The sequence below is a fragment of the Piliocolobus tephrosceles genome, chromosome 7 (assembly GCF_002776525.5).
Source record: "Piliocolobus tephrosceles isolate RC106 chromosome 7, ASM277652v3, whole genome shotgun sequence".
NCBI lineage: Eukaryota > Metazoa > Chordata > Mammalia > Primates > Cercopithecidae > Piliocolobus > Piliocolobus tephrosceles.
Window position 1 is genome coordinate 87,446,802 of NC_045440.1, and position 27,987 is coordinate 87,474,788.

At 35.9% G+C, this 27,987-nt stretch overlaps 1 protein-coding gene across 2 annotated transcripts in view; it reads right to left on the reverse strand.

Annotated features, from left to right (window-relative positions):
- Positions 1–27,987, reverse strand: part of CNGB3 (cyclic nucleotide gated channel subunit beta 3) — a 155,218-nt gene that overhangs the window by 40,076 nt on the left and 87,155 nt on the right. For both annotated transcript variants that reach the window (XM_023222921.2, XM_023222922.2), the window contains 6 exons: positions 26,066–26,152; positions 24,276–24,340; positions 23,390–23,512; positions 12,325–12,466; positions 8,425–8,584; positions 5,476–5,573 (listed from right to left, as the gene is read on the reverse strand). In XM_023222921.2, coding sequence (XP_023078689.2) covers positions 5,476–5,573; positions 8,425–8,584; positions 12,325–12,466; positions 23,390–23,512; positions 24,276–24,340; positions 26,066–26,152 — 675 coding nt within the window. The remainder of the gene's footprint in view (positions 1–5,475; positions 5,574–8,424; positions 8,585–12,324; positions 12,467–23,389; positions 23,513–24,275; positions 24,341–26,065; positions 26,153–27,987) is intronic.

The window sequence follows — 27,987 nt, forward strand, 5'->3', positions numbered from 1 at the left end:
TTCTCAATCAGATGTTGCTGATTTGGTGGAGTACCAAAAAGTACATATAGAAAGAAAAAAACTATGAGGCAAAAAACTGTTATCTTCCCAAACAGGAGATAATCCCATAAAAGTCATTGGTGTCTAATTTAAAGCATTTGTTTTCCTTTAGGAAAGAGTTACTTACTGTCACTTATTCTCAATTAAGTTCGTCATTCAGGTATAAAGAGTTTTATAATATTTTAAAACACTGTTAAGATAATTTAGCTTAGTGGCTTTCATACATTTCTGACCATACCTATAATAAGACATATATTTTCATTGTGACTAGTACACACATAAATATGTATATGTGATTTTAAAAATAAAGCATACAAACTTTTATAATATCTACTCTTGTGTATGAGGCACTCTGCTATTTTCTTTTTAAAAATTTTTATTTAATTTCAATAGTTTTGGGGGGAACAGGTGGTTTTTGATTACATAGATAAGTTCTTTAGTGGTGATTTCTGAGATTTTGGTGCACCAGTCACCCAAGCAGTGTACACTATACCCATTGTGTAGCCTTTTATCCTTCACCCCCCCTTCCCACAGTTCCCCCTGAGTCTCCAAAGTCCATTATATTATTCTTATGCCCCTGCATCCTCATAGGTTAGCTCCCACTTATAAATAAGTATATACAATATTTGATTTTCTATTCCTGAGTTACTTCACTTAGAATAATGGTCTCCTTCCAGGCATGGTGGCTCATGCCTGTAATCCTAGCAGTTTGGGAGGCTGAGATGGGCAGATCATGAGGCCAAGAGATTAAGACCATCCTGGCCAACATGGTGAAACCCTGTCTCTACTAAAAATACAAAAATTAGCTGGGCGTGGTGGCACACACCTGTAGTCCCAGCTACTCAGGAGGCTGAGGCAGGAGAATGACTTGAACCTGGGAGGCGGAGGTTGCAGTGAGCCAAGATTGTGCCACTCCACTACAGCCTGGGTGACAGAGCGAGACATTGTTTAAAAAACAAAAAACAATAAAAAAAGGAATAATGGTCTCCAACTCCATCCAAGTTGCTGCAAATGCCATTATTTTGTTCCTTTTTATGGGTGACTGGTGTTCCGTGGTATATGTGTGTGTATATACAAATACATCAATATGAGTAGAAGTGTCTGCAACTTAGAAATGGAGTTTACAGTTGAGTGTTATTTTGCAGAACAATGTAGAGTAAGTCTCATTCCTTGTTCATATAACAGACTTTAGTATATGAAACTTCCGCTGCCCTTGAATTTATTTATTTTTCTCACAACTAAACATCCTCAGCATCTACTCATTTTCTTTTGGGGCCATTCTTTTTTTTTTTTTTTGAAAATGGAGTAATAATTTACGTAAAATGAAATATACAGATCTTAAGGGACAGTTGGATCAATTTTGATAAATGTATACACTTATGTAACTTCCCTAGCAAGACAAAAAACATTTCCATCACCATACAAAGTTCCCTCATGCTTCTTCCTAATCAATCTCCTCATCTCCATTCACCACCAGAAGCATTCATTAATCTGACTTCCACCATTACAGAATAATTTTATAAGATTACCCTTTTATTATCCTTGGTCCACAGCTCAACCCCTCCTCTTAACCCCTTAGCTGGAATATACTCTAGTTTGTTAAAATCCTTCTTAAAACTGGTTATTTGCAATTTGATATGCTAATCCAAATGTAGTTTAAATGATTAAGAAACCGATATTATGTGAAAATGTCCGGGAATCCCACATATGGTTCTACTGACTCATGTGGAGTTGGAGATCAAGTAAAACTTCTATCTAAAAAGAAGTGTTATAAACCATTGCACTTTTGCATTTGTTATATATAGATCTCACGTTCTCTCTACACACACACACACACACACACACATACACACACACAGACATATATATAGATATATATATATTTGAGTCAGGGTCTTGCTCTGTCACCCAGGCTGGGTATAGTGGTGCAATCCAGGCCTACTGTGGCCTCGAACTCCTGGGCTCAAGCAATCTTCCTGCCTCAGCCTCCCAAGTAGCTGGGACAAAAGGTGTGTACCAACATGCTCAGCTAAGTTTTTTTTTTTTTTTAGAAATGGGGTCTTGCTATGTTGCCCAGGCTGATCTTGAGCTCTTGGGCTCAAGCTATCATCATGCCTCTACCTCCTAAAGTCCTGGGATTACTGGCATAAGCCATGGAGCCGGCCTGTAATATTTTCCTTTTGGACCTAAGTTTAGAATTTTACTTTTATGCTTGTTGACATCAATCTTGTTAGCTTTGCTTGTTGTTTCAAAGTATTCAGTAATTTTAAATTTTGTAATTAATATATTTTATTCTATTCCTTCTTCCTTTGTGTCATCTGCCAATTTGAAAATCACATCTTTCATATGATCATCAAAATATTGATGGAAATCTAGCACAGGACATAGCTAAGAAAAGAGTCCTAGAATACTGACCTAACTCTAATAACTTACAAAGTCGTGGGTTAACCTAATGCTGGGGGTGACTATGCCTAACCATTCTACTCTACAGCTTCTGCTTCTTCATCTTGTTTCTAGTATTATTGAGTATATAATTTTAAGACATGTCCTTCTGTTTGGATTATGTTTTTTCTTCTGTCCATTCTTACATCTTAAGTGATCACATTGAGTCCCTTGGCTTGAAATACACCAATATGCTGACAGGTCCAAATGTATTGCTCCAGCTTGGACCTCTCCCCCGAACTCAGATTTATAAACCAAACTGCCTACATGACATTTTCAACTGGAATCTAACAGTCACCTCATCAAACAAACACATCTGTTTTTGTGCTGTTATTAAAAGTACACCACAGACTGGGTAATTTATAAATAACAGAAATTTATTTCTCACAGTTCTGAAGACCGAGAAGTCCAAGATTAAGGCATTAGCAGGTTTGGTCTCTGGTGAGTGCTGCTCTTTTTTCCAAGATGATGCCTTGTTGCTGCATCTTCCAGATGGGAGGAACACTGTGTCCTTACATAGTGGAAGACCAGGAGGGCAAGAGAGTTCTTCCTTCCCCTTGAAACCTTTTATAATGGTGCTAAACCCATTCATGAGGGTCGAACCCTCAAGACTCAATCACTTCCCAAAAGGCCACACGTCTTCATGTTGTTGCATTAGGGATTGAGTTTCCACATGATTTTTGGAGAGGATGCCGTTATCCAAACCAAAGAAACTTCCAGAAACAAAGAGTTGATTTCCAGCCCATCCAACCTACACTTACTTTAAAGTTTCCTGTTTTGCAAATGATATCTTTGTTCTTCTTGTTCCTCAGATCTAAACCCTTGGAATCATTTTTGGTCCTTTTCTGTTTCTTACCCTCTTCATGTAATCAAACAGGAAAAACTATGGGATTTTTGGGTTTGAATACACCTAATATTTGGCCACTTCTCAAAAACTCTGCTTCAATAACCCTGGGTCTGGTCACCATCATCTCTTCCACAGATGGTTATAACTTCCATTTGGCCTCCCTGCCTTCCACATTTGCTTCCTAAGGCCTTTTCTCCACACAGCAGGAAAGATCCTGTTCAAACTGGTCTTGAATAGGTCATTTTCCGCTCAAGAGCCTCAGTGTCTTTGCAACTCAGAGTACAATTTAAAGTCTATAGATGGCTGGGCACAGTGGCTTATGCCTGTAATTCCAGCACTTTGGGAGGCTGAGTGGGGGCAGATCACTTGAAGTCAGAAGTTCAAGACCAGCCTGGCCAACGTCGTGAAACCCCATCTCTACTAAAAGTAGAAAAATTAGTTGGGTGTGGTGGCCATGCCTGTAATCCCAGCTACTTGGGAGGCTGAAGCAGGAGAATCATTTGAACTCTGGAGGCAGAGGTTGCAGTGGGCTGGGATTGTGTCACTGTACTCCAGCCTGGACAACAGAGCAAGACTCTTTCTCTAAATAAATAAATAAATAAAGTCTATAGATCCTCCAAGGCCCTCCATTAACTGCCGCCTGCCTCAGCCTCCCTTTTTTTTTCCATTCTTCCCTGACTGCTCTTGCTTCCACCACTGCCTTTGCAGCCACTCTGGCTTCCTTGCAGTGTGTTTCCAGCTCAGGGCATCATGTCATCCATCCTCCTGTAATATTCCCTCCTGTCTTCATTCCTTTCTGTCCTCTTCCAATATCTGCATAGCTCACTCCCTTGCTTCTTGCAGTCCTCTGCTTGGGTGCTCAAATGCATTTAAGCAGAGAGGCCTTTCCTGGCCAGTGCCACGCTCATCCTCCTTTACCTGTGACATGGCTGGGATCTGTGTCTCCACCAAATCTTTTGTTGAATTGCAATCCCCAATGTTGGACATGGAGCCTGGTGGGAGGTGATTAAATCACAGGGCAGATTTCCTATGAATGGTTTAGCACCATCCTCTTTGATACTGTCCTCATGATAGTGAGTGAGTTCTCATAATATCTGGTTGTTTAAGTGTGTGACACTGACCCCACCTGCCTTGGTCCTGCTCCTGCTGTATAAGATGCCTGCCCCTGCTTTGCCCTTTGCCATGAGTAAAAGCTCCCTGAAGCCTCCCCAGAGGCAGATGCCACCATGCTTCCTGTACAGCCTGCAGAACCATGACCAAATAAACATCTTTTCTTTATAAATTACCCAGTCTCAGTTATTTTTTTTTAACAGCAATGTGAGAACAACCTATAAAACCTGCTTAACTTTGTTCAAGGCGTTATCACCTCCACATATGTTATGTATTTATTTTTCATTCCCTTCTTCTGGAATTTAAGCTCTACTTGAGTAAGTATTTGTTTTCAACTATTATATTCCCAGGGGCTAAAGTGGTGCCTGAAACATGGTGGGAACTTCATAAATACTTTTTGAATGAATTAATTGAATGGATAAGTCGGTGAATGCTATACCCAGAAGGAAATATTAGGTGAGAAAAATTTATATGTGATATAATGCAGAAAAAGAGTAGTAATACTTAAAACATTTAAAAAGTAAAAAATTTCTTTGTTATACTTTTTTTTCCTGAAGCAAAACGCTTCTAAATTAAAATTTGGCCATTTTAAGAGTCTAAATCCAAAGTATTTGTAATAGAAGACATGATTAGGTATGATTCTCCGATTTCAGGCCATTACAGAGCTAATCTGGAGCCTGATTTGTTGTGCATTGCCAAGGCACATTTATAGATGGGAGGTGATACATGTACTAGCAAAGACATAGAGCCATATAATTTAAATTATATTTAAATTAATGCAAGAAGAGTCTGAAGAACTCTTCTTTTTTGACACCAATTAGAAGAGAAAGAGGCTTTTAAAGAATAAGCCGTCTGCTGAAGAGAGACCTGTAATTTATTTGACTCTTTAATTCCACATACATTCTCTAGGTTATTTTGACTTTGTTAAAACATAAGGCAAAAAAAAAAAAAAAACCATAAATGCTGTACAAATCAAGAGCTTAGATTCCACAGAAAAATAGATACAGTATCTTTCTATTAATTGTAAAAGCACTTGCCTTGAACAAGTCGACTTTGCTGATGATGCTGAAGTTCACATCAATGGCGAGGGCTAACTGGACCGTAGTTGGCAGGGTCTTAAGCAAATCGGACTCATCTTTGTAAAGATAAACGCATCAAACCCCGATGCAGAATAATTAATGAAATAAGTTGCCAAGGTACAAGTAGAAAAATTTTAAAAATAAAGGAAACAAAATGCAAACACTTTTTATACATAATTACATGCATCAGATTCTATATTTTCATTACTTCTATTGGATCTCCATACCTATTACAATAACACTATTATGCTTATGCAAGAAAATAAGTATTTTTAAGTCTGGATGATGTAGTGAATAATTCCTGAATATTATGCTTGCTGAAACTTTAGATATGAAACATAATCATCATAGCACAAAGGCTAGCGAACAAGCTAGCATGGGCAAAGGATCTAGTTCTTGTTTTCTGATTCTATTGATTCCAGCCTTAGCATTCAAGGGATGGCAAATAATAATGAGCACCATGTGGCATTGGAGTGCTTACAGAGCTCGGTCACACCCATTATCTTATTTGACCCTTGTGACAACCCCAAGGGTAAGTGTTCTCATTCCTACTTTGCAGAAAGAAGAAAAACAAAAGAACTGAAGCCCCGAGAAGCTGTAAGTGACTTGCTCCATTGTGCATAATTAATAGGTGGCTCAGCTGGGATGAAATCTAAAGAAAAAATGTGCTAAGAGAGTAAATTCAGATTATTGTTATTTACTTGCTTATTATCAATGAAGAATGTGAATACATTACAGATTTTTCTACATGTGAATTAAATGATGGGCTTTCAGGCTGATAAAATATTCTATAAACAAAATTGCCTATTCTTTTTTTTCCCTTTTTTAAAATCTTGTATTTGAAGTTCAGGGGTTTATGTGCAAGTTTGTTATATAGGTAAACTCGTGTCATGGAGATTTGTTGTACAGATTATTTCGCCACCCAGGTATTCAGCTTAGCACCTATTCATTGTTTTTCCTGACCCTTTCCCTCCGCCCACCCTCCACCCTCCAGTAGGCCCAGGGTCTTTTTGTTCCCCTCCAGAAAATTCTCTATTCTTAACGTTTAGAATGCCAAGAATTTCTGAGAGTTGATTATTTTTTGATGTTTTCTTATATTACTTAGAAAAGAGAATAATTGTTATAGTACATCCTTATTTTGATTCAAATATAGATTCTAAACATAAAAATCCTTCACATATAAACACAGTTTATTGTGTCCGAGGGCTGCCTCTAGTTACCTCCTAAGCCAAGGAGTTGAATCATTATCTACCCTCGCTAAGGGGTGTGAGGGAAGAAGCCTGGCACCACTCCTTTTGTTGCTCTTTCTGCCCACTTCAGATGCCCTCAAGTAGCTGCAGATGTTCTAGAGAGAGGCATGTTGTTTTGGTCATTCAGGAAGAGATTCTAAACACGAGGCTGGAGTCTCCTAAGAGTGTTAGAAAGGTGAAGAAAAGATCCTACCATAATAACCAGTGGTTTCTGTCTACTCTTAGGAACCTTTGTGATTTGAGAATTTCATTGTAATTTGCACTCTGGAGCATTTTTGGCTTCTTAGTGGCACTAATTCCTATTTTCATATGGTGAGAACAAACTAAAAGTTGAGTTTCATTATTGTCAACTAGCAGTGCATTATCCTAAACTTATTTTATATCCCTCAGTAACTATTATTTTTAGCTGCAGTAGTATACTGGTGTAGTGGTAGACACCATTAATTATTTAGCATCTGGTGGAAGCAACTGTGTGCCCTGAGGCGGGATGGGAGTGGCCTGAAAGGTTGCTGCTTTCCATTAGTACAGATGACCCTTGAACAACACGTGTTTGAACTACACAGGTCCACTAATACAAGGGTTTTCTTCCACCTCTGCTACACCTGAGAGCAAAGTCAACTCCTTGTTCTCCTCCTCAGCCTACTCAACAGTGAAGATGAGGAGGATGAAGACCTTTATGATGATCTACTGTCACTAAATGACTAGTAAGTAGAGTTCTTTTCCTTATAATTTTCTGAATAACATTTTGTTTTCTCTAGTTTATTGTAGGAATATGGTATATAATACAGATAACATACAAAATGTGTGTTAATCGACTGTGTATATTATCAGTAAGTCTTCTAGTTTACAGTAGGCTCTTAGTAGTTCAGTTTTGGGGGAGTCAAAAGTTATATGTGGATATCTTTCTTTTATTTTGAGGCAGAGTCTGGCTCTGTTGCCTAGGCTGGAGGGTAGTGGTGCATCACCACACTCTGCTGATTTTTGTATTCTTAGCAGAGACAGAGTTTTGCCATGTTGGCCAGCCTGGTCTTGAACTCCTGATCTCAAGTGATCTCCCTGCCTCGGCCTCCCAAAATGCTGAGATTATAGGAGTGAGCCACCACACCTGACCTCAAAAGTTATATGTGGATTTCTGATTGTGGAGTGAGGGTTGGCATTGCTAACCCTCACTTGCACTGTGTTCTGGGTAAGAGAGTGTTATTGCAGTAAGAGCAAGGGTTTGGAAGAGAAGAGATGCAGGTCTGAGTTCTAATTAGACCATGTGCTGGCTCTGTGTCTTTGGCCAAATTTCTCAGTTAGGAGCCTCCATTTTCTTCCCTTAAAATGGATAGACAATGCCTAATTTTCCCACTTCCTTTTTTGTATGTGTGACTATATGAGACAATGTGTGTAGTACCCAGCATCCAGAAGATGCTGATTAAAATTTAGCCTTTTCTCTTCCAAAGTTTTCAAAACCAGTAAGATATGGCTTTATATTTAAGGAAAAACAAAACAAAACAAAACAAAACAAAACCCTGTAGTATTAAACGAATGCTTTAAGGATCATTTAGTTGTTTTTCAACCTTTTGTTCAAATCCAGTTAGTCTCTGCTACCTTACAGAATTTTCATCATATGACAAGGTTTAAGGGAGTTTAATCAGTAATCTGCCATGCTTACCTAGCATTCGCTGAGAGTCCCATGTATATTCATACCATGTCCGCACTCGCTTTTGCACAAGTTTAGGAATGGAGTAATTGTTCATGTAGGCAATGGTATCATCCATGCAGGCACGGAAGTAGTTCTGATTGGCTGTAGCTGCCCCAATCACATCTCTCATCTAAAACCACAAATATGGTTACTCCACACCCAGCAGAGGAAATGAGTTCATAAAAGTCAGATTACATGTTTTCCACATGATATACTCCCTTCTAATGCCCTGATTACTTGATTTTATTCATTCATTCATTTTTATTTATTCTTGCCCAGACTTAACTTTTCAGCAGTGGATTACTTGACTTTAAATACACTGATATTGGGTCCTAATATCACCCACTTCCATAAAATATTGGGCAAATTATATTCTCTCTCTGATCCAATAAGGACAACAATAAGACCTGTAGAAAAAACCAAGTGAGAATTCAGCCATGTAATGCATAGGACTGCATATAATCTTCTCTGTAAACTTGTATTTCACTGCAGAAATGTTAGTGTACATTGAAAAAATTATACAGCTGTGCTTATGCAAGGAATGTGCAATAAAAGTTGAGCAATTGTCTGGCAGAATGGCTAGTCCATTTCGGTGAGTCTTACTTTGAATGCATCCTCCATAGATTATCCAGTGTGGCTGGCTATATAGACTCAATTCATCATGAAATTGCAACCTCTGTACTTCCCTTTGTGTTGTTTAGACAGATAAAATCAAATCTCATCATGCTTAAGGCATAGTATTCAGCAGAAGTTGAAATGTGCTGAAATTACTGTAGCATCATCTACTGCTGTGACAATTCTTAAGAAACTGTCAGGTTTTAGTTCTTGGATGTTTATAACTCACCCATAAAAACCCTCTCTAGGTTAAAAGCTGATCTTTAAGGTCTCAGCACAAAAAAAGATATATAGCTCGACTCTTCCTCTCACATAGAGGGAGGTGAGTGGCTGTAAATATGCTTTGACTGTGGGTTTATAATAGGGAGGAAAACCAGGGCCTCACTTTCACACTCCTAAGACTTTGCTCGTTCATTTTAGTAGCTGTTGAGCTTTTTCTGCTTATGGAAAAACGACTCATTCTTTGAAGTCTAGCTCAAATGGTTCTTTTTAATTGTGATGCCCTCCTCAGTTTCCATTTTTAGAGTCAATAAACTTCTACAAATTAAAACTATCTGTTGAGGAGCTATGCAGCTAGTCCAACTGTATATATCTTTTCCAGTCTCTTACTCCTCAGGGGCTCTTCCAAATATGCCTCAACAATCTCAATTCCTAGATCTCACTTTTCCATGCTGTTCTTGACTGATAACTTACATTACCTAGTCACCTAAGGCTGGGGGACTTGGTATGTTAGGAGAGGGCTTGGAGATTTAATAGAGTGTTAAGTTGGGAAGCAAGGACTGTTAAAAGCATTATTGATTGCTGTTGAGGCTCCAAGAATTTGTAGTGACAGTAATTTGAATGGGTTGTGTGATATCCTTCAGCAATGTTGGGTTTTGTTGTTGTAGGAGTTGAGGAGGATGTATATTCTATGATGGATTCCAGGCTAGGGAAGTATGTGAGAGTATGAGAGGAAGAAAAATGTCCGTTTTTGTGAGTTGTGTCAGAAAATAGAATATTGTAGTTAAAATGTGATGATTAGCTGGGTGCAATGGCTCATGTCTATAATGTCAGCATTTTGAGAGATGAGGTGGGAGAATCACTTGAGGCCAGGAGGTCAAGACCAGCCTGGGCAACATAGTGAGACTCTGTTTCTACAAAAAATAAATGAAGAAAAGAATTAGCCAGGCATGATGCCATGCACCTGTAGTGCCAGATACCTGGGAGGCTGAGGTGAGAGGATTGCTTGAGCCCAGGATTTTGAGGCTACAGTGAGCTATGATAAGCCACTACACCTTAGCCTGGGCAACAGAGCCAGACCCTCTCTCTTAAAGAAAAAAAGAAGTGATGATTAGCTCCAGGGTATAGTTTCTATGTGGGAATTTTGAGTGAGTGAAGAGTTTTGTTTTTGTTTTTGTTTTTTGTCCCAGGCTTTTAAACCAGGCTTTTAAACTTTTATTTCTATCTGTTCCCTTGCTTAGCATCTTTTATTCACTATGAGAGTTCGAGGCACACATCTGTATCTCTAGCCTCAATCTTTCTCTTGTGCTCTACTACCACATTTTTAGTGACTTGGTATTCCTTCTCATTCCTACTGGAACCTCGAATCCAATGTAAAAGCAGATGTGGTGTGGTGTATAAAACAGTGCTTCTCAAACATTTGTGTGTATATGAATCACTTGACGATTTTGTTAAAATGCAAGTTCTGACTCATTAGTCTCAGGTGGGGCCTGAACTCTGAATTTCTCAAGTGCTGCTGCTGCTGCTTGTCCAAAGATTACACTTTGAGTGGCAAGATAATTGAACTGGTGCTAGAAATAGTATTTTAGTCTTCATGTGAAAATCGCCTTGCACACAGTAAGTGCTCAATACATGTTAAATTTTACCGTTTTTATCAGTGTTGTTATATATAGTTCTACCATATGACCGTATGAACAACATGTATGAATCAGGGATGCCACTTAATCTCTTTAAACTGTAGTTTTCTCATCTATAAAATAGAGAAAACATTGACTGTGATATGACACCTTCACATTGATTTTATGAGAAATTAAAAAATAATGTGATTTTTGCCATTTATATTCAAATGGATTTGAATTTAGAATCTCTCAAACCAGCTTCCTATTTTAAACATTGTTAATATAATCCCCCCAGCCATGAAGATAATGATATTTTATACTTACAATTTTTAGCTCTTAGTGTTCATCTTCCTAAACCTAAATATTTTCTACATAGAGTTTCCTTTACTACCCCTCTCTGTATTCCGTTGACATGTTAAGGCTGGAGCTGCCATATCCCTGTGTATCTGTATTAACCTGTTTTATTTTCTATGTTTTGATATATTAATATCAGGGAACTTGCTGACCGAGGCCTTGCTTGTTTCTCCCAGGGATAGGTAATTACTAGAGATGGTGGCCAAATCTCCTGAGAGTGTGTCTTCCATATGTAAACTAACTAATCTGGAACCCATATCCCAACTTCCTTCTGCATCAGATTCTTACATGGGCTCTTACATTCAGGCCACAATCCACCTGTCCTACAAAAAAATTAGCTGGGTGTGGTGGGGTGCAACTGTAGTTGCAGCTACTTGGGAGGCTCGGGTGGGTAGACCCCTTGAGCCCAGGAGGCTGAGGCTGTAGTGAGCCATGTTTGTGCCACTACTCCCCAGCTTGGGTGCAGAGCAAGACCCTGTCTCAAAAAAAAAAAAAAAAAAAAAAGAAAGAAAGAAAAAGAAAAAAAAATGTGGGCTCTATCCTTTGTCAGTGCCAACTATCTTCAATATAATTTATGTATTTAATTTCTTACTAGACTGACTTTTTTGAGAATAAGTACAAGGAGATGCTATAGTAAACATTTGTGAAAGAATAACTTATTAATTATTTTATATGGTATTTTGTAGCCTCTGGTTTAAATAACCTCTGAAGTCGATTATAACCCAGTGATTTTATAAAAATAGTTGAAATTTAAGTAAATAAAAGAGATTTTAATGGTTTTCGTTGGGGTCCAAGTAAAAAGTTAACTTAGAAACAACTTTCTCTGAGAGTTCAAACTAATGCTCTTTGCTGACAGTCTTTTGATAGATTTAATGGCTTAAAAACGGAAAAGCACTGTTGATCTAATCACATCCTCCTTCAACTCATTAAAATAGAAGAAAGTTAGTTCAAAAAAAAAGAAGAACCAGACAGATTTTAATTTTTCCTCCATAAAGTTTATAAAGACTTCTTAGTCTTTCAAAAATGACAGCACTGTGTATTCAGTGATTCATACTCAACTTACCTGACCAATTAAACTGCTGAACACAAAAACCCCAGAAAAAAAATTCAAGAGTTGAAAAACAATTTCAAATAAAGTTTGTGGTTCTGGAAGGCCACCAATGGTAATTAAAGTTCGAACTGCCCAATAATAACATCTCAGATACCTGTGAAAACAGAAGATACACATTTTGCTTATTTTCTGTATCACTGAAAGACCACTATTCTTGGGAGAATATAGTACTATTAAATTATAACAAATTTCCTACTAATCAAGATTTTCTTTCTATAGACAGCACTGGCAAACGCCATGTGTGCTAATGTAAACTTCTTAATAAACACTGTGAAATGATGAAACAATCCCAAGGAGGGTGTTTACTAGCTGTTACCAAAATTTGGTGGTTTAAATAACCACCATTTTTATTAGGCTTACAGGTTTATGGGTCAGAATTTTGTGCAAAGCCCAACAGAGATGACTCATTTACGTTCCATGATGACTGGGCCCTCAGCTGGTATGACTTGAATGGCTGGAGATATCTGGAAAGATTCAATTGAGGTCAAATATCTGAAACTTTGATTCTGACAGTTGGCCAGGTTCCTCTGTTCCTTTCCACATTATGTCCTTTTGGAATGCCCAAGGTAGCTCCTTACCTCACATGTCTGAGCCTGAGCTGGGAAGATTGGAACAGTTGGGGGTGACTGGGTATCTTTTATCATTCAGCCTCTCAATGTGACTAGCTTGGGCTTCCTCGCAGCATGGATGTCTGAAGGTAGACAGATTTTTACATGAGAGCCAGTTTCCCCCAGAGCAATAGCAGCCCAAGTGGTAGCTGCCAGGTTTCCTATAACTCAGAAGCCCTATATCGTCTTATAGTTGCCACATTATATTTGTCAGGCAAGTCACTAAGGCCAAACCAGGTTCAAGGGAAGAGACATTTGAATCCACCTCTCAATGAGAGAAGCAGCAAAAAATTTGAGGCTGTTTTTAAACTACCACGCTATTGATTTGTGGGAATATTTTAGAGATCAAATGTATTTATGCAGATGGGAGAACCTTCTATAGTTTAGATCCAATTGTTTTATGAATGGAAAACAGAACAGATGAATATCTCTTCTATTTTTCACCCACATATTATTATATTATTGAATATGTAAACCATGGCAGAGACAGAGGAGAGCTGAGATCCATCTTAATAGGGAAATTACTGTTGATTGTAATGGGCAACTGAACTAGAAATTTGGTATTGAAGAAAATCAAGTATGCTCAGAAATGTACTTGATAAAAATTCTGTACTTGAACAATTGCAAATGAAGAGGCTGGGGTCATTACAGACCAGATAGGAAGAGGACGAGAAAAGAATATGATAAAGATTAGTAAAGAATGTATAACATTTACTTAGCTAGCCAGAGAGTCCTTAACCTACTATGGTTTGATTTTATGATGGCATAAAAGCAATATCCATTCAGTAGAAACCATACATTGAATACTCATACAACCATTCTGTTTTTCACTTTTAGTATGGTGTTCAATAAATGATGATATATTCAATAATTTATTAGAAACTAGGCTTTGTATTAGATGATTTTGCCAAACTGTAGACTAACGTAAGTGTTCTAAGCACATTTAAGTTAGGCTAGGCTAAGCTATGATGTTTGGTAGGTTAGGTGTATTAATTGCATTTTTGGCTTACAATATTTTCCCGATAGTCTTATTGTGATGTAACCCCATCAGAAGTTGAAGACATCTGTATATATATTTCAGAATTCTTGTGCAGCTAGACATACTATTTGGTAATTCTACATATCTCCTATGTGGTCTGTATCAGGCATTTCCAGTGAATCTGTTTAAAAAGTCATTTATATAAAGAATGTCTCCAGGTTTTGTTATAGAGGGACATTTAGATTTCGTGTGTTCCAACTAGCTATTTCAGCATCTTGTGCAGACACAGGAAAGGTGTACTTTTCACAGAATCCTGCCCTAGTCAAGCTTTTATTTCTTATCTAGGTATGCCACATATAATATTAGCACTTTGGGTAACTGGGCATTAATCTTGGAACAAGGGTGGTCTTTTCTTGTAAAAATACTTTGAGATTTTAAGATCTTCAAATAGTAAGAAGTTGAGGAAGAAACAAAGGAAGAAACAAACTACAGTTGAAGTTAATATTCAAACAAAAAGATTTGTTTCAAAATCTTTTTGATCTTTCAAAAAAGATCTAGAAAGAAATCACTCATTTTGAAATTCAATACCTTTTGAAGGACATAGGACTCTCTCTCTTTTTTTTTAACCTAGTTCCTTATTACAGGAACAGAAAAAATAATTAACTCTTTGGTAGTGCTTGAAAATCGCTATGCCAAGAGAATAAAAATGTTACCACTGTATAATTTTTTTCTAGCAGGCTTCCTTGGACTTACTAATATTATAGTGAACTTGATGTCAAAGAGAACCACCTTGAAGAAGTATGGAATTAATTTTATGGATTGCATTTTAACTTTTCAAATTCCAATGTATAATTTCCTATTACCTGATTTATTTTGGTCACAGGTTTTGGACCTGTGGGTCTCTTTAAATTGAGGAAATGTATTAAACCTGACATTACCCAAGAGTGAAGAGAAACAAGATTCTCTCCCAACATGGTCAATTCCATGATAAGTGTTGGGATTACTGTCCCTTCCAAAGTCACTCAAAAGTTTGTCCTACTTTAACAGGAACAAACATAAGAATTACTTTCTCCCATTTTCTTTTTTATGATGTTAAAAAATAACAATCAAGTGTGAAATTTCGGCATGGATTTTCCAAATCTCAAGGGTTTGGCTTGAACTAATTTTTTTTGTATATTAAATAGTCTGCTATGTTAATTGGAAGTTTTCTGCCCTGATGCTTTGAGATTTATTTTAGGATTCTTTTCTCAGTCACATCTTATACCTAGACATGCATAACCAAAGGTAAGATTTGTAATTTAATTAGATGGCATCTTATTGATTTCCTAAGATTAGCTTCATTAGTCAAGTGCGTCAATCTCTAATATGCACATCCCAGTCAGATAGATCTTTTCAAAGAGATTCTATCTGGCTGGATTAATACATGAACTATCTAACTATTAACTACATAATGCATCAACTATATAACACTGATATATATATATATATATATCACATATACTTAGGCGTATTTCAAGTTAAAGCAGTAAGGCAGAATTTGACATAAAGCCATAAAAAATATTTAGTATGAAAATAGAAATTCTTCCTATGTGAAACAAACATGACATGTAATTTCCCCCAATATTTTATTATGAAACACTTTAAACAAACAGAAAAATTAAAAGAATTTTACAGTGAACACTCATTTTACGGTCAACACTCATATGCCCACTACCTAGATTCTACCATTAACGTTTTACTATGCCTGCTTCGTCACATATTCTTCCACTTATTTATCAATAAAATCTTCTTATTTTTTGGATGTATTTCAAAATAATTTCTAGGCAGCCAGAAACTTTCTCCTAAAAACAGTACTTTAAAATATATATGTTAACTTGAGTTCAGTATTTGTTTAGAGTTATGTTTTATTTTGAATATACAGTTAAAGCACTAATGAGGCCGGGCATGGCGGCTCACGCCTTAATTCAGCACTTTGGTAGGCTGAGGTGGGTGGATACCTGAGCTTGGGAGTTCGAGATCAGTCTGGCCAACATGGTGAAACCCCGTATCTACTAAAAATACAAAAATTAGCCGGGTATGGTGGTGGGTGCCTGTAATCCCAGCTACTCAGGAAGGTTGAGGCAGGAGAATCACTTGAACCTGGAAGGCGGAGGTTGCAGTGAGCCAAGATTGTGCCACTGCACTCCAGCCTGGGCGACAGAGTGAGACCCTGTCTCAAAAAAAAAAAAAAGAAAAGAAAAGATAAAAGAAAAAAAAGACTCATGTTAAGTAGGACCATTTGGTGAATTTAAAGAAAGTATAGTATTATCTATAGGCATTATGCCATACAGTAGATTTCTAGGACTTACTCATTTTGCATAATGGAATTTTTGTACCCCTTGACTTACAATTCCCCATAATCCCTTTCTTCCAGGCCCTTGTAACCCCCATCCTACTCTCTACTACTATGAAATTGACTTAGATTCCACATATAAGAGAGTTCATATGAGGTCATACAGTATTTCTCTTTCTGTGTCTTGTTTATTTTGCTAGGCATAATGTCCTCCAGCTCTATCTATATTGTCACAAATGGCAGGATTTCTTTCTTTTTAAGGGCTGAATAATATTCCATTATATATGTGCATATTTACCACATTATCTTTATCCTTTCATTAGTTGAGAGAAATTTAGGTTCCTTCCATGTTTTGGCTATTGCGAATAATGTTGCAATGCTGCAGTGAACATGGGAGTGCAGGTATCTCTTTGAGATACAGATTTCAATACCTTTGGGTATATTCACAGAAGTGGCATTTCTGGGTCATATGGTAGTTATTTTGTTTTTTTGTTTGTGGATATCCAATTTTCCCAGTACAATTTATTGAAGAGACTATCTTTCCTCATTGCATATCCTTAGCACCCTTGGACAGGCAGTTGACCATCTATGTATTCATTTATTTCTGGGCTCTCTATTCTGTTTCATTGGACCATATGTGTATTTTTATGCCAGTTTCATACTGTTTTTATTATGGTAGCTCTGTGATATATTTTGAAATCAGGAAGTGAGATGCCTTTAGCTTTGTCCTTTTTGCTCAAAATTACTTTAGCTAGTCAGAGTCTTTTGTGGTTCCATATGAATTTTTGCATTTTTTTAATGTTCCTGTGAAAAATCATTGAGATTTTGACAGGGATTGCATTGAATCTGTAGATCATTGTGAGTAGTTGGGACATTTTAACAATATTAATTATTCTAGCCCTTGAATACAGATGTCTTTTGATTTATTAGTTTCTACTTTAATTTTTTTCAACAACATTTTGCAGTTTTCAGTATACAAGTCTCACACCCCTTTGGTTAAGTTTATTCCAAATATTTTATTCTTTTTGATGCTTAATTTCCTTTTCAGATAGTTTATTGTTAGTGTATAGAAATGCTGCTGATTTTTGTATCATTTAATAAATTTTGACAAATGCATATACCTGTGTAACCAAAACACATATTAAGACATACAGCCTTGCCATCACTTTAGAAAGTTCTCTCAATTCTTTTCCATCAATCCTTATTCAAATGCGCCAGAGGCAATCACCTGTTCTAATTTTTTTCTACCATGATAAGTCTGCCTGTTTTCGAATTTCATATAAATGAAATCATACAGTATATATGCTTCTATATAAGATGTCTTTTACTCAGTATGCTTTTGAGAGTTATTCATGTTGTGTATTGGTAATTTATACCTTTGTATTGCTGCATAGTATTCATTATATGTTTATATCACAGTTTGTTTATTTATCCACCTATGGATGAATACCTAGGCTGCCTCATGTTTTTGGTCTTGATGAATAGAGCTTCTATGAAAATTCTCGAACAAGTTTTATTCTGTGAACATATATTTTCATTACTCTTGGGTAAAATACCTACGTTCGAATTTTTGAGTTGTAAGGTAGGTGTGTTTAGTTGTAAAATAAACTGTCAGATCTTTTTCCAATATGGTTTTATCATTTCACATTCCCTCTAACAATATGTGAGAGTTCCAGTTCCAGTAACCCCATGTTACCCTAACACCTGGCATTGTCATTATCCCAGTCTTTGGTATTGTCAGTCTTTTAAATTTTAGCCATTGTGGTGAATCTGTAGTGGGACATGCAACTTTTAAAAGTACCCCTTCTATACTTATTTTTCTGTGTGGACCTTCCTAACTACCACAATCCATCTTAGTTCCTGGTTTCTGTAAACTTATTTCTGAAAGCACTGGCTATGAGGGAGAACGGTCTTGTTAGAATGTAAGTGCTACAAAGGTAGGTATTTATGGGCCTAGTAGCACACAATAGGAATTCACTATATTTGTTGAATGACTGGAGTGGATGAGTGAATGCATACCTAGACTTACTGAAATGAGAATGTAGGAAGACTGTACCTGTGAACACATCTGTTGAATCGCCTTCTGAACTCTCCCTTGTTATGCTGCTCACTGCCCTTCACTTCCTTCTGATCCCCCGATTCTTTGCTCTGGGTTTTTTTTTGTTCTTGTTGTTATATCCCAAGGGTGACTCTCCAGGAATTGTAATATAAATATCCCCCCCACCACCCTCCTCCCTTCTCCCGCTCCCTCTTCCCCTCCCCCTCCCTCTCCCTTTCCTTCTCTCTCTCTGCCATTGTCTGACCTCAGCTATGAGGTATCTAGGGCACCCTGAATAAATATTTTCATCTACCTAAGTCTCATAGTCTTCATCTGTAAAATTAAGAAGGTAGATTACCTAAATTTTTCCAGCACTATGGTATAGTAATTCTGATTCCTTCCTTACCTCAGTTAAAGTCAATAATTCCCATGACAGCCTTGTTTGCTTTTCTTTTTTTTCAAGGAAAAGATACATTAGGGATTGGGACCATGGATTTCTTCAAAAAATTTGTGCGCATTGGAAAATTTATGTCAGAAAATAAATAAAATTGGGATATATGTGGACAAAAGTACACTGGGAACATTTTTAAGTATCACATAACCATAGGTACTCACTTGTGTTCTCCTTTTGAACTAAACATTTGCATTCTTTGTCAAATCTTACAGTTTAAAGAAGGATGTCATTCGCTCAATATAAATAAAAATAAAAACTTCTATTGAAATGAATAGAAGTTGCTGTTCTGATGAGAATTAATGGAATAATAATAAACTTGACTTATTTTAAATGTTCACAGTGTTCCATTTATGCCCCACAGTCTGCTGCGTAATTCTAACTAGGGCAAAATTTGCAAATCCAAAGGCCTAATAAGCAACCTTCAATTTATAGGTCACCAGGACCATCACAAGGGTTAAGTTAAAAAAAATACTTTAGGCAATTATTGCAAAAACTTGGATTACAAGATCAAAGGGTAATATGAAGCAATAGAAGGAGAAGTTGATGTTAAAAAAAACTGTTAGGATAAGTATATGAATAACTGACATATGCAAATTATCTAAAAAGATAAGTAAAGAAGCTACTTTTAAAAGCATTTTCATTGCAAAGGTGGCAACCTGTGTCCCTGACGGTTGGTAATAGGACTGCTGGAGCTTTGGTTTTGAGTGAGAATGCTTCAGTCTAAATGAGCAGAGCAGACTTGATGGATTAATATTTATAGTCAGAGAATGTGAGTTGTGTGATAACAAGGCTGTGGAATTTATTGAAACTAGTTTTGGGCCTAGAAAATGATCACTTTTAGTAGTTTTTCTGTGAGTGATTAAGAAAAATGGGCAGTTTCTAATCCTTGGGTGCAAGATTCTATTTGTACCCATGAAATCAAGCTTGTTATTTGAGTTATCAAGTCTTTTATATGTTTATTGTTTTTGGTTACCTGACCTGTCAATAGTTATGTTTGGTGTCTCACACTTTGATGATATATTGGCCAATTTCTCCTCCTTCTATCAATTTTTGCTTTATGATTTTCTTTGAATGATTGTAGGTATTTTATTGGGTGCATACACATTTAGAATTGGAATATCTTGATGGTAGTAAATAAAATGTATAGGAGGCCATTGGTTTGGACTAAACTCCTGCACTAAGCCAAACAGACCAAACCCAAATGGAATGACTCATGCTGAAGTTCTGTGTCACCAAAGTGAAACTAAGTTGTTTATCTGCCATTCTAAGAAATCAGGAGAGAGAGAAAGAGAGATAGCTAAATCCCCAAACAAGCCAGTTTTATCCAGCTTGGTAAGGAAGTCCCCTCTACTTTAACCTTTACAAGGAAAGTAACTTTGAAATGACCAATCCATTTTTGTTCTTTGTTTCTGCTTTCTTCAGCCCCTTTCTGCCTATGAAGCCAACCTCTTTTGCTCAGCTCATCAGAACATTCATTCTATTTTACAGAATTGAGGTGTTACCTGATTCTAGAATTGCAAATAAAAGCCAATTAAAATAGTTAAAATAAATTTGTTGTAATTTTGTCTTTTGACAATCGTGAATCAAAATTTTATTATTAAATGGTGATCTTTTTCTCTAAAATGTCTTTTGCTTTAAAGCTTATTCTGACTAGTTTTAATTGACGATCTCTATTAGCATGTGAGTTTAGTTCACATTAATTTACTGCACATATTTGTCAGAGGTATTTGAACCAGAGTGACTCCATCTTGAAAAAGGGCTGGGTAAAATAAGGCTGTGACCTATTGGGCTGCCTTCCCAGGAGGTTAAGCATTCTAAGTCACAGGACGAAATAGGAGGTTGGCACATACAGGTAACAGAGACCTTGCTGATAAATTAGGTTTCAATAAAGAAGCTGGCCCAAATCCACCACAACCAAGATGGCGATGAAAGTGAACTCTTGTCACTCTCATTGCTCATTATATGCTAATTATAATTCATTAGCATGTTAAAAGACACTCCTACCAGTACCATGACAGTTTACAAATGCCATGGCAATGTCCAGAAGTTTCCCTATAGAGTCTGAAAAGGAGAAGAACCTTCAATTCTGGGAATTGCCTAGCCCTTTCCCTGGAAACTCATGAATAATCCACTTCTTGTTTAGCATATAATCAAGAAATAATTATGGGTGTTCTTAGTCAAGCAGTCCATGCCACTCCTCTGCCTATGCAGTAGTTATTTTTTTATTTCTTTACTTTCTTAATAAATTTGCTTTCACTTTATTCCATGGACTTGCCCCAAATTCTTTCTTGCACAAGGTCCAAGAACCCTCTCTTGGGGTCTGGATCAGGACCCCTTTCTCGTAATATACTGATCTATTTTAAATTGTCCTTATTATCTTATGTTGTGTCTTCTATTGTCCTGCCTTTCCTATACTTCTCCCCAAAACTGCCACTCCTCATCTTTATGTCTTTTTTTGGATTGGTTTGTTTAAATTTCCTTATTCTTTTTTCCCCCTTACTGATTTAGAAGTTATTCTATTTCTGTTCTTTAGTGGTTACTCACACTCATTTCCTACTGTACTCCAGGTTTGGTACATACATTTGTGTTTTGGCCTTTGGAGATACTTCTTACTTTCTAGGGAACTCAGCAGTCATTGAAAACTGTTGTAATTGTATTCATCTAGAAACTTATAATAAATAATTATAATAAGTAACAAAAAAATTACAACAAGTAATTAATTTATCTTGTATTTTAGAGAGAGCATTTTGGCTATCTGGTTTATAATGTAGCTGGAATTAGAAATCTAAAACACTAGCACAATTGAAGTTTCTTATGGGCTGAAGCTGAGATTTCTTTCTTCTTGTTACAATGCAGATTTGGCCATTCCTTTCTTTTTTCCTTACTCTCCCTCTCTCTGTCTGCCTTTATATACCTAATATATTTTCTACTATTATATACTTAACACTGAGCTTAACACTGGGAACAAGATATAGTTCCTAGAAACTCCACAGAGAGGCATCTAGGTATAAAAAGAGAAATAGCTTCACTTTCTTGAAGGCATTTGTATGCAATCCTATATTATTTTGCTAATTTGAAAAAACCAGTTATCAGTCACAGTCATCTAATGATGTTGGATTATATACTCACTTTGAAGCAATTTTAATATAGTTGGCATTTTAGTCAATTTTTATGCAAATTAGTTGTTTATATCAAAGTAAATAATTCACATTCTAAAGGGAATTATTTATTTAGTAAATTTTCTGGAAATAGAGTATCTGTATATGTGTGTTTCCCAATCAGTGGTCCTTCTGACTTTAAATTCTTTAAAATTGGTTCTGGTTGTTATAATCCCTTATGCACATCCAACTCACTCTAGGTAGTGTGTAATTTTGTAAGTTATTTTCCCTCTCTTTGCTCTATCCTATAATTGCTCTCCATCCCAAGGCTGCAGTGAGTTGCCCTTCAAAGTAATGTTGGGATCTGCTTTTTTTCCAATTTGGACATTGCCTTATTATATGTTCAATGTCATTTCACTGGAGCAGAAAGTTAGTGAAGTCAACATTATGCCAGGTCTTTGTATCTTACCAAAAGGAAATTTCACTATTAAATAACCCAGTTGCCATTCCCGAGTCCTGATTCTATTGCTCTAAATTTTTCAGATGATCTTTTTTTTTTTTTTATTTCTGGGACACTTGCATACCTAATTATCAAGCTTAATTTATGATCCTCGTTAGTCTCTAAGTGTTTAATTGAGTTAGTGGTTATAGCTGACTCATAAACCCATAAAACCCTTCACTGGTAAACTAATTAGCCACTGCACCTGCCCTCTAAATAATTAACATTGTTCATTACTAACAATCAGCATTGGAGTTATTAAAAGTTATCTTACTGCTCAGTTGTCTAATGTAGAGGCTTTCAAACTTTTTTGATCATGATCCAGAGTAAAAAATGCATTTCACAGGCCAACTCAGGATACACACACACACACACATTCCCTTACTTCAGACAGACTCTGATATTTTCTATTCTATTCTCCTCTATTCTCTTTCACTTAAAAACAAACGGACTTACTAAAGAGGTTTTTCAGCTTAAAAAAAAATTTTATTTGGACAAATTCATGGGGTACTGGTCCAATTTTGTTACGTGTATATAATGCATAGTGATCAAGTCAGGGTGTTTAGTTTGTTTATTAGCCGAGTACAATACAGGGTCTGAAACTATAGTCACCCTACTCTGTTGCAAACATTGAATATATTCTTATTGTATGTTTGTATCCTTTAATCCACTTTTTATGTGCTCCTTTCCCCACCACCCACCCTTCCCAGTCTCTGTTATCTTTCCACTCTCTGTCTCTATGTGATCAAAATTTTTAGCTTCCACATATATGTGAGAACATGTGATATTTATCATTTTGGATCTGGCTTATTTCACTAAGATAATGACCTTCAGTCCCATCCATTTTGGTGCAAATGACTTGGTTTTATCCTTTTTTATGGCCAAATAATATTTACCAGTCATTGAATGGGTTATGACAGCTTCAAAAACACTGGCTCTCATAAATTCATACAATGAAACAGAATGTTAAAAATAATCAATAAAGGTTTCTTTCAACATTAGAACTTACTTGTTGCCTTCCCCATCATACACCCATCTAGTAGTGCCAATTCCTTCATAGTTTGAAGCCCAGTAATAAACACAGGCATTAATGTGCAGAATAAACAGCAAGTATCCGGTTGTTCGAATAACTCTGTCAGAGAGAATAGATAGAAAGTAAGAATTCATGTTGTTTCTGGAATACAGTCTATTTTAACATTTCCATTTCCTTAAAGTCTCCAGTGAACCCCTTGCTTTGGATTTGTGAACTGTTAACTCTCATTAGTATAGTATAAAGTGATGGTACCATTGCATGTTTTCCAATGGTAATGTCTTGACTGGGATTGATAGAGTGTAGGGAAAAAAACAAACAACAACAACAACAAACTTTCTCTTTTTTCACAGATGTTGTGAGTCAACTCTGTGAAAGACATGCCTCAAGGGTCACCTCTTCAGTTTAAGTCCCATGAAATACACTATGCTGATTTAACTAGGTATCTCTGAAAAGCTCTTGAGACTTTACGCTAGGATGAATGGCGACTAGAGGTTTCAGTGCAAGTGAAATTTAGAACAACAAACGAACGAAATTCAGATTAGGAATGAATTATCATGAGAAAGGTTTAAAGTCAACTTGCAAAAGAGTATGTTTTTCTGTACTTGTTTTGACAGAAGCAGATAATAAGTCCTATTTTCTTAGTCTAGTACTCTTCTAAAATCTGATGATTTTCATACTTTTATTTCACTTAAAATACCCACATCTGTTCTAGAACATAGTCCTATATTTTATGTAACCAAAGCTGAAATTACACCCTTTTTTTTTTTTTTGAAGAGGGAGGTCATATCCCTGCCAAATTCTGTCTAAAATGCTACACCATTGCTTTTTCCCCTTCCTTCAAGTATACTGAGTTATACTTTACCTGTAAATATATGCTTTGTCCATTATAGACTCTAGGTGATGATTAAATTCAAAAAATGAAGTATACTGTATAGAAAAGCAAAAGAAATCCAAAAGCATGTTAGTCTTAAATATATATATTTAAATAAAACTATATGAAATAGATTTTATTCATTACTGAAAATAATTTTATTCATATGTCTTTAAAAAAAAACAAAACAAGACCCTGTTCAGTGGTATTTTCCTCCGGGCAGTACATTTTATAGCATGATATCACACTTCCAGAGCTTCTTGCTTTATTTTATTGCTACCCTCTAGTTATAGTCTTACTTTTCATGTTTGTTGAAAATGAAACTTAAAAAACATTTTTTTCCTTTTTCTTTTGTAAGCATGTAGTAGAACTCTATTTCCCAACAATTAAAGTCACACTCTCCAAAAACATACATAAAAGAGGAAAAGTGTAATGCATTACAGTTATAAATAGATGTTAAGTCTTATTGCTCAACACTAGCATTATTTTTCAGTGAATTGTATTAAATGTGTATTTGTTTAAAGAAAATTTAAACTTCAGTAAGTATTAGCACTGGCTGTTCTTGACAGTATTCAAAGATACAATGAGTTTATGTGCATCTAATACAAGCAGAGTTACTATTTCCCTCAAGGCTTTTTCCTGCTTACTTCTACTTTTATCTCAACCTTTTCTGCCTGCATGCACTCCTACCCCCTACTTCCTCTTTTATTTCTATAGGCAGTAAAGTATGGAATCCAGAGCCAAATGCCAGTCCTATCTCTGCCACTTACTACTGTGTAACCATGGAAAAGTCTCTTGCTGTTTCTCTGCCCTGGTTTTCTCATCTGGAAAACAAGGTCAATAAGAAAAGATGCCCCCCAAAAGGGTTGTGTGCATATGTAAGTTAATACATTTAATATGCTTCAAATCATAGACTCTTACAGATAGAAAGGCCACAGAGATTACTTAGTTCAAAATTTTGCCCAACGTAGATATGATTGCAATAGAACATTTAGAATTAAAAATAGTGTAGGTAATAGTTAATGACTATTTAACTAGAAATATACACAAAGGATTTGTTTTTCCAGAGTTCATAAGTAGGAAAAAACGTCTTCGAACACTCAGATTATGATAATTTATATATGTGGTAATTTGTTTATTGTGCTCTTAATACAATTTTGCACAAAGGCATGATTTCAAATTTAGCTTAAGTGTTCACTAAAAAGAAAATGTATATTCATTTGTTTTCTCATTTATAATTTGGAGACATATAGATAATAAATATTTATCCTAGAGAATTGTGCATTAAGATGACACCCTTATAAATAAGTGAAATGAGTGGACTATGGGGCTTTGAAAAGAAGATTAATGTTAACTGTCAGGATCTCCTGTATTTAAACATCTAATGGATAGAGAGGGCTTTTGGACATTTTAGGGTTACAGAGATGGGGAATGAAGAGTTGGCACTTTATAAGCTTTTATCATAATGTCAGATAAACTCCTAAATCTATAGAAACATGATTATTTCTGAAAATTGGTTATCTCCAAGCAGGTACCTTCTGAAATTTCCATGTGAGATATAAAATAAAAACCAGGAGCAACTTTCACCAGTAGACATTTTTTTCTTCCTTCATTAAAAAAAATCATAGCATTGATGAGGGCAGAAAGATGGAGAAGAGTTTGGGAAAAATCAAGAATATTGGTAATTTTAAGATACTTTAAATTGTTTCGAGATTTCCATTATAAGGAAATGGAAATATTTCCATTATAAGGGAAAAGACAATTAAATATAGTTATCTTACCTTTAACATCCTGTTTGCTCTAAATATTGGATTAAACCCGAAGAAGAGGTAGCAAACATCAAATGGTATTATTGATGCAACATCCAACTGTTGAAAGAACACATTCAAAAATATGTTGTGTTTACATGCCTTTCTGGGAATGGATGGATTTACATTGATGTCTGTAAAAGTTGACCAGTCACAGTGCATTATTTGTTGTTTAATCCAAAACTGCTTTCAATTAACTATGCATGCGGCTTTTTAAGACATATTAGCACCATGAAAACTATTCTATAGCCTCCTTCCACTGTATTTCATTTCCACCACCATGCATCCGATCTCTCCTTAGGCACTGCATTTACTGGGATTTTTATTGAGCTGTCACATATACAATGGGCATAGTTGCTAATGTTAAAATATGTTTGAATAGTGTTTTTAACACGGTGCTCTTGGACTAGAAATCAAGTCCATTCTTGATTTTATTTGAAAGCATTGAACTTTCATTGTAGTGATATATTTTTATGTTTCAGCCAATTCTCCAGTGTTCAGAGTCAATTATATTGTGGTTCATTTAGGCTCTTCAATGCTTTCTACTCTTGTCTACTTTGAACCACTTTGCTACCAATAAACTGCTTTAAAGGTATCTATCAGAGCCTGTGCAGGCTGAGAGAGGAGAGAAAAGAAATCAATAATGATTGCAGTTAATCAGCAGCTCTGATAGGAGGAGGTATTGAAAGTACTATTATAGCTAAGAAATTTTTAAAAATAGTCATGTGTTAAAATTATTTTGATCTTCTGTTAAACTGGTCATTATGATTATTTTATGTAAAATAATTATTCATTTTTGGTAAATTTTACGTGGTCTTAATAGGGTATATTTAAAAACTTTAAGACATCTAAGGATAATTAAGAGCAGTTAAGAACGTATTGTAAGACCACATGTATAAAATAGAGAGTTGAAGAAGTCCTAGCCAGAGGAATCAAGCAAGAGAAAGAAATAAAGGGCATTCACATCAAAAAAGAGGAAATCAAACTATCACTGTTTACTGATGATATGATCATATACCTAGAAAACCCTAAAGACATCTCCAAAAGACTCCTAGATCTCATAAACAAGTTCAATAAAGTCTCAGATTATGAAATCAATGTATACAAACCAGTAACACTGCAATACACATACAAAAATGACGAAGCTGAGAAGCAAATCAGGAACTCAATGCCTTTACAACTGTAAAACAACAAAAACAATAATAAATCCTAGGAATATACTTAACCAAGGAGGTGAAAGATCCCTACGAAGAGAACTACAAGACACTGCTGAGAGAAATCATAGATGACACAAACAGAAACACATCTGATGCTTATGGATTGGGAGAATCAATATTGTAAAAATGTCCATACTGCCAAAAGCAATCTACATATTCAATGCAATTCCCATCAAAATACTAACATTATTTTTCACAGAATTAGAGAAAACAATTATAAAATTCACATGAAACTAAAAAAGAGGCGTTGCAGCCTAGGCAACCCTAAGCAAAAAGAACAAATCTGAAGGCATTACACTACCAAACTTCAAGTCTGTAGTTAGCAAAACAGCATGGTACTGGTATAAAAGTAGGTACATAGACCAATGGAACAGAATACAGAACCCAGAAATAAAGCCAAATACTTATAGCCAACTGGTATTAAAGCACAGAAAAACATAAATTGGGGAAAGGACATCTTGTTTTTTAAGTGGTGCTAGCAAAACTGGCAAGCCACATGTAGAAGAGTGAAACTAGATCCCTATCTCTCACTTTATACAGAAATCAACTCAAGATAAATCAAAGACTTAAATCTAAGATCTGAAACCATAAAAATTGTAGAAGATAACCTTGGAAAAATTCTTCTGGACATTGGCCTGGGCAAAGAATTTATGACTAAAGCCCCAAAAGCAAATGCAA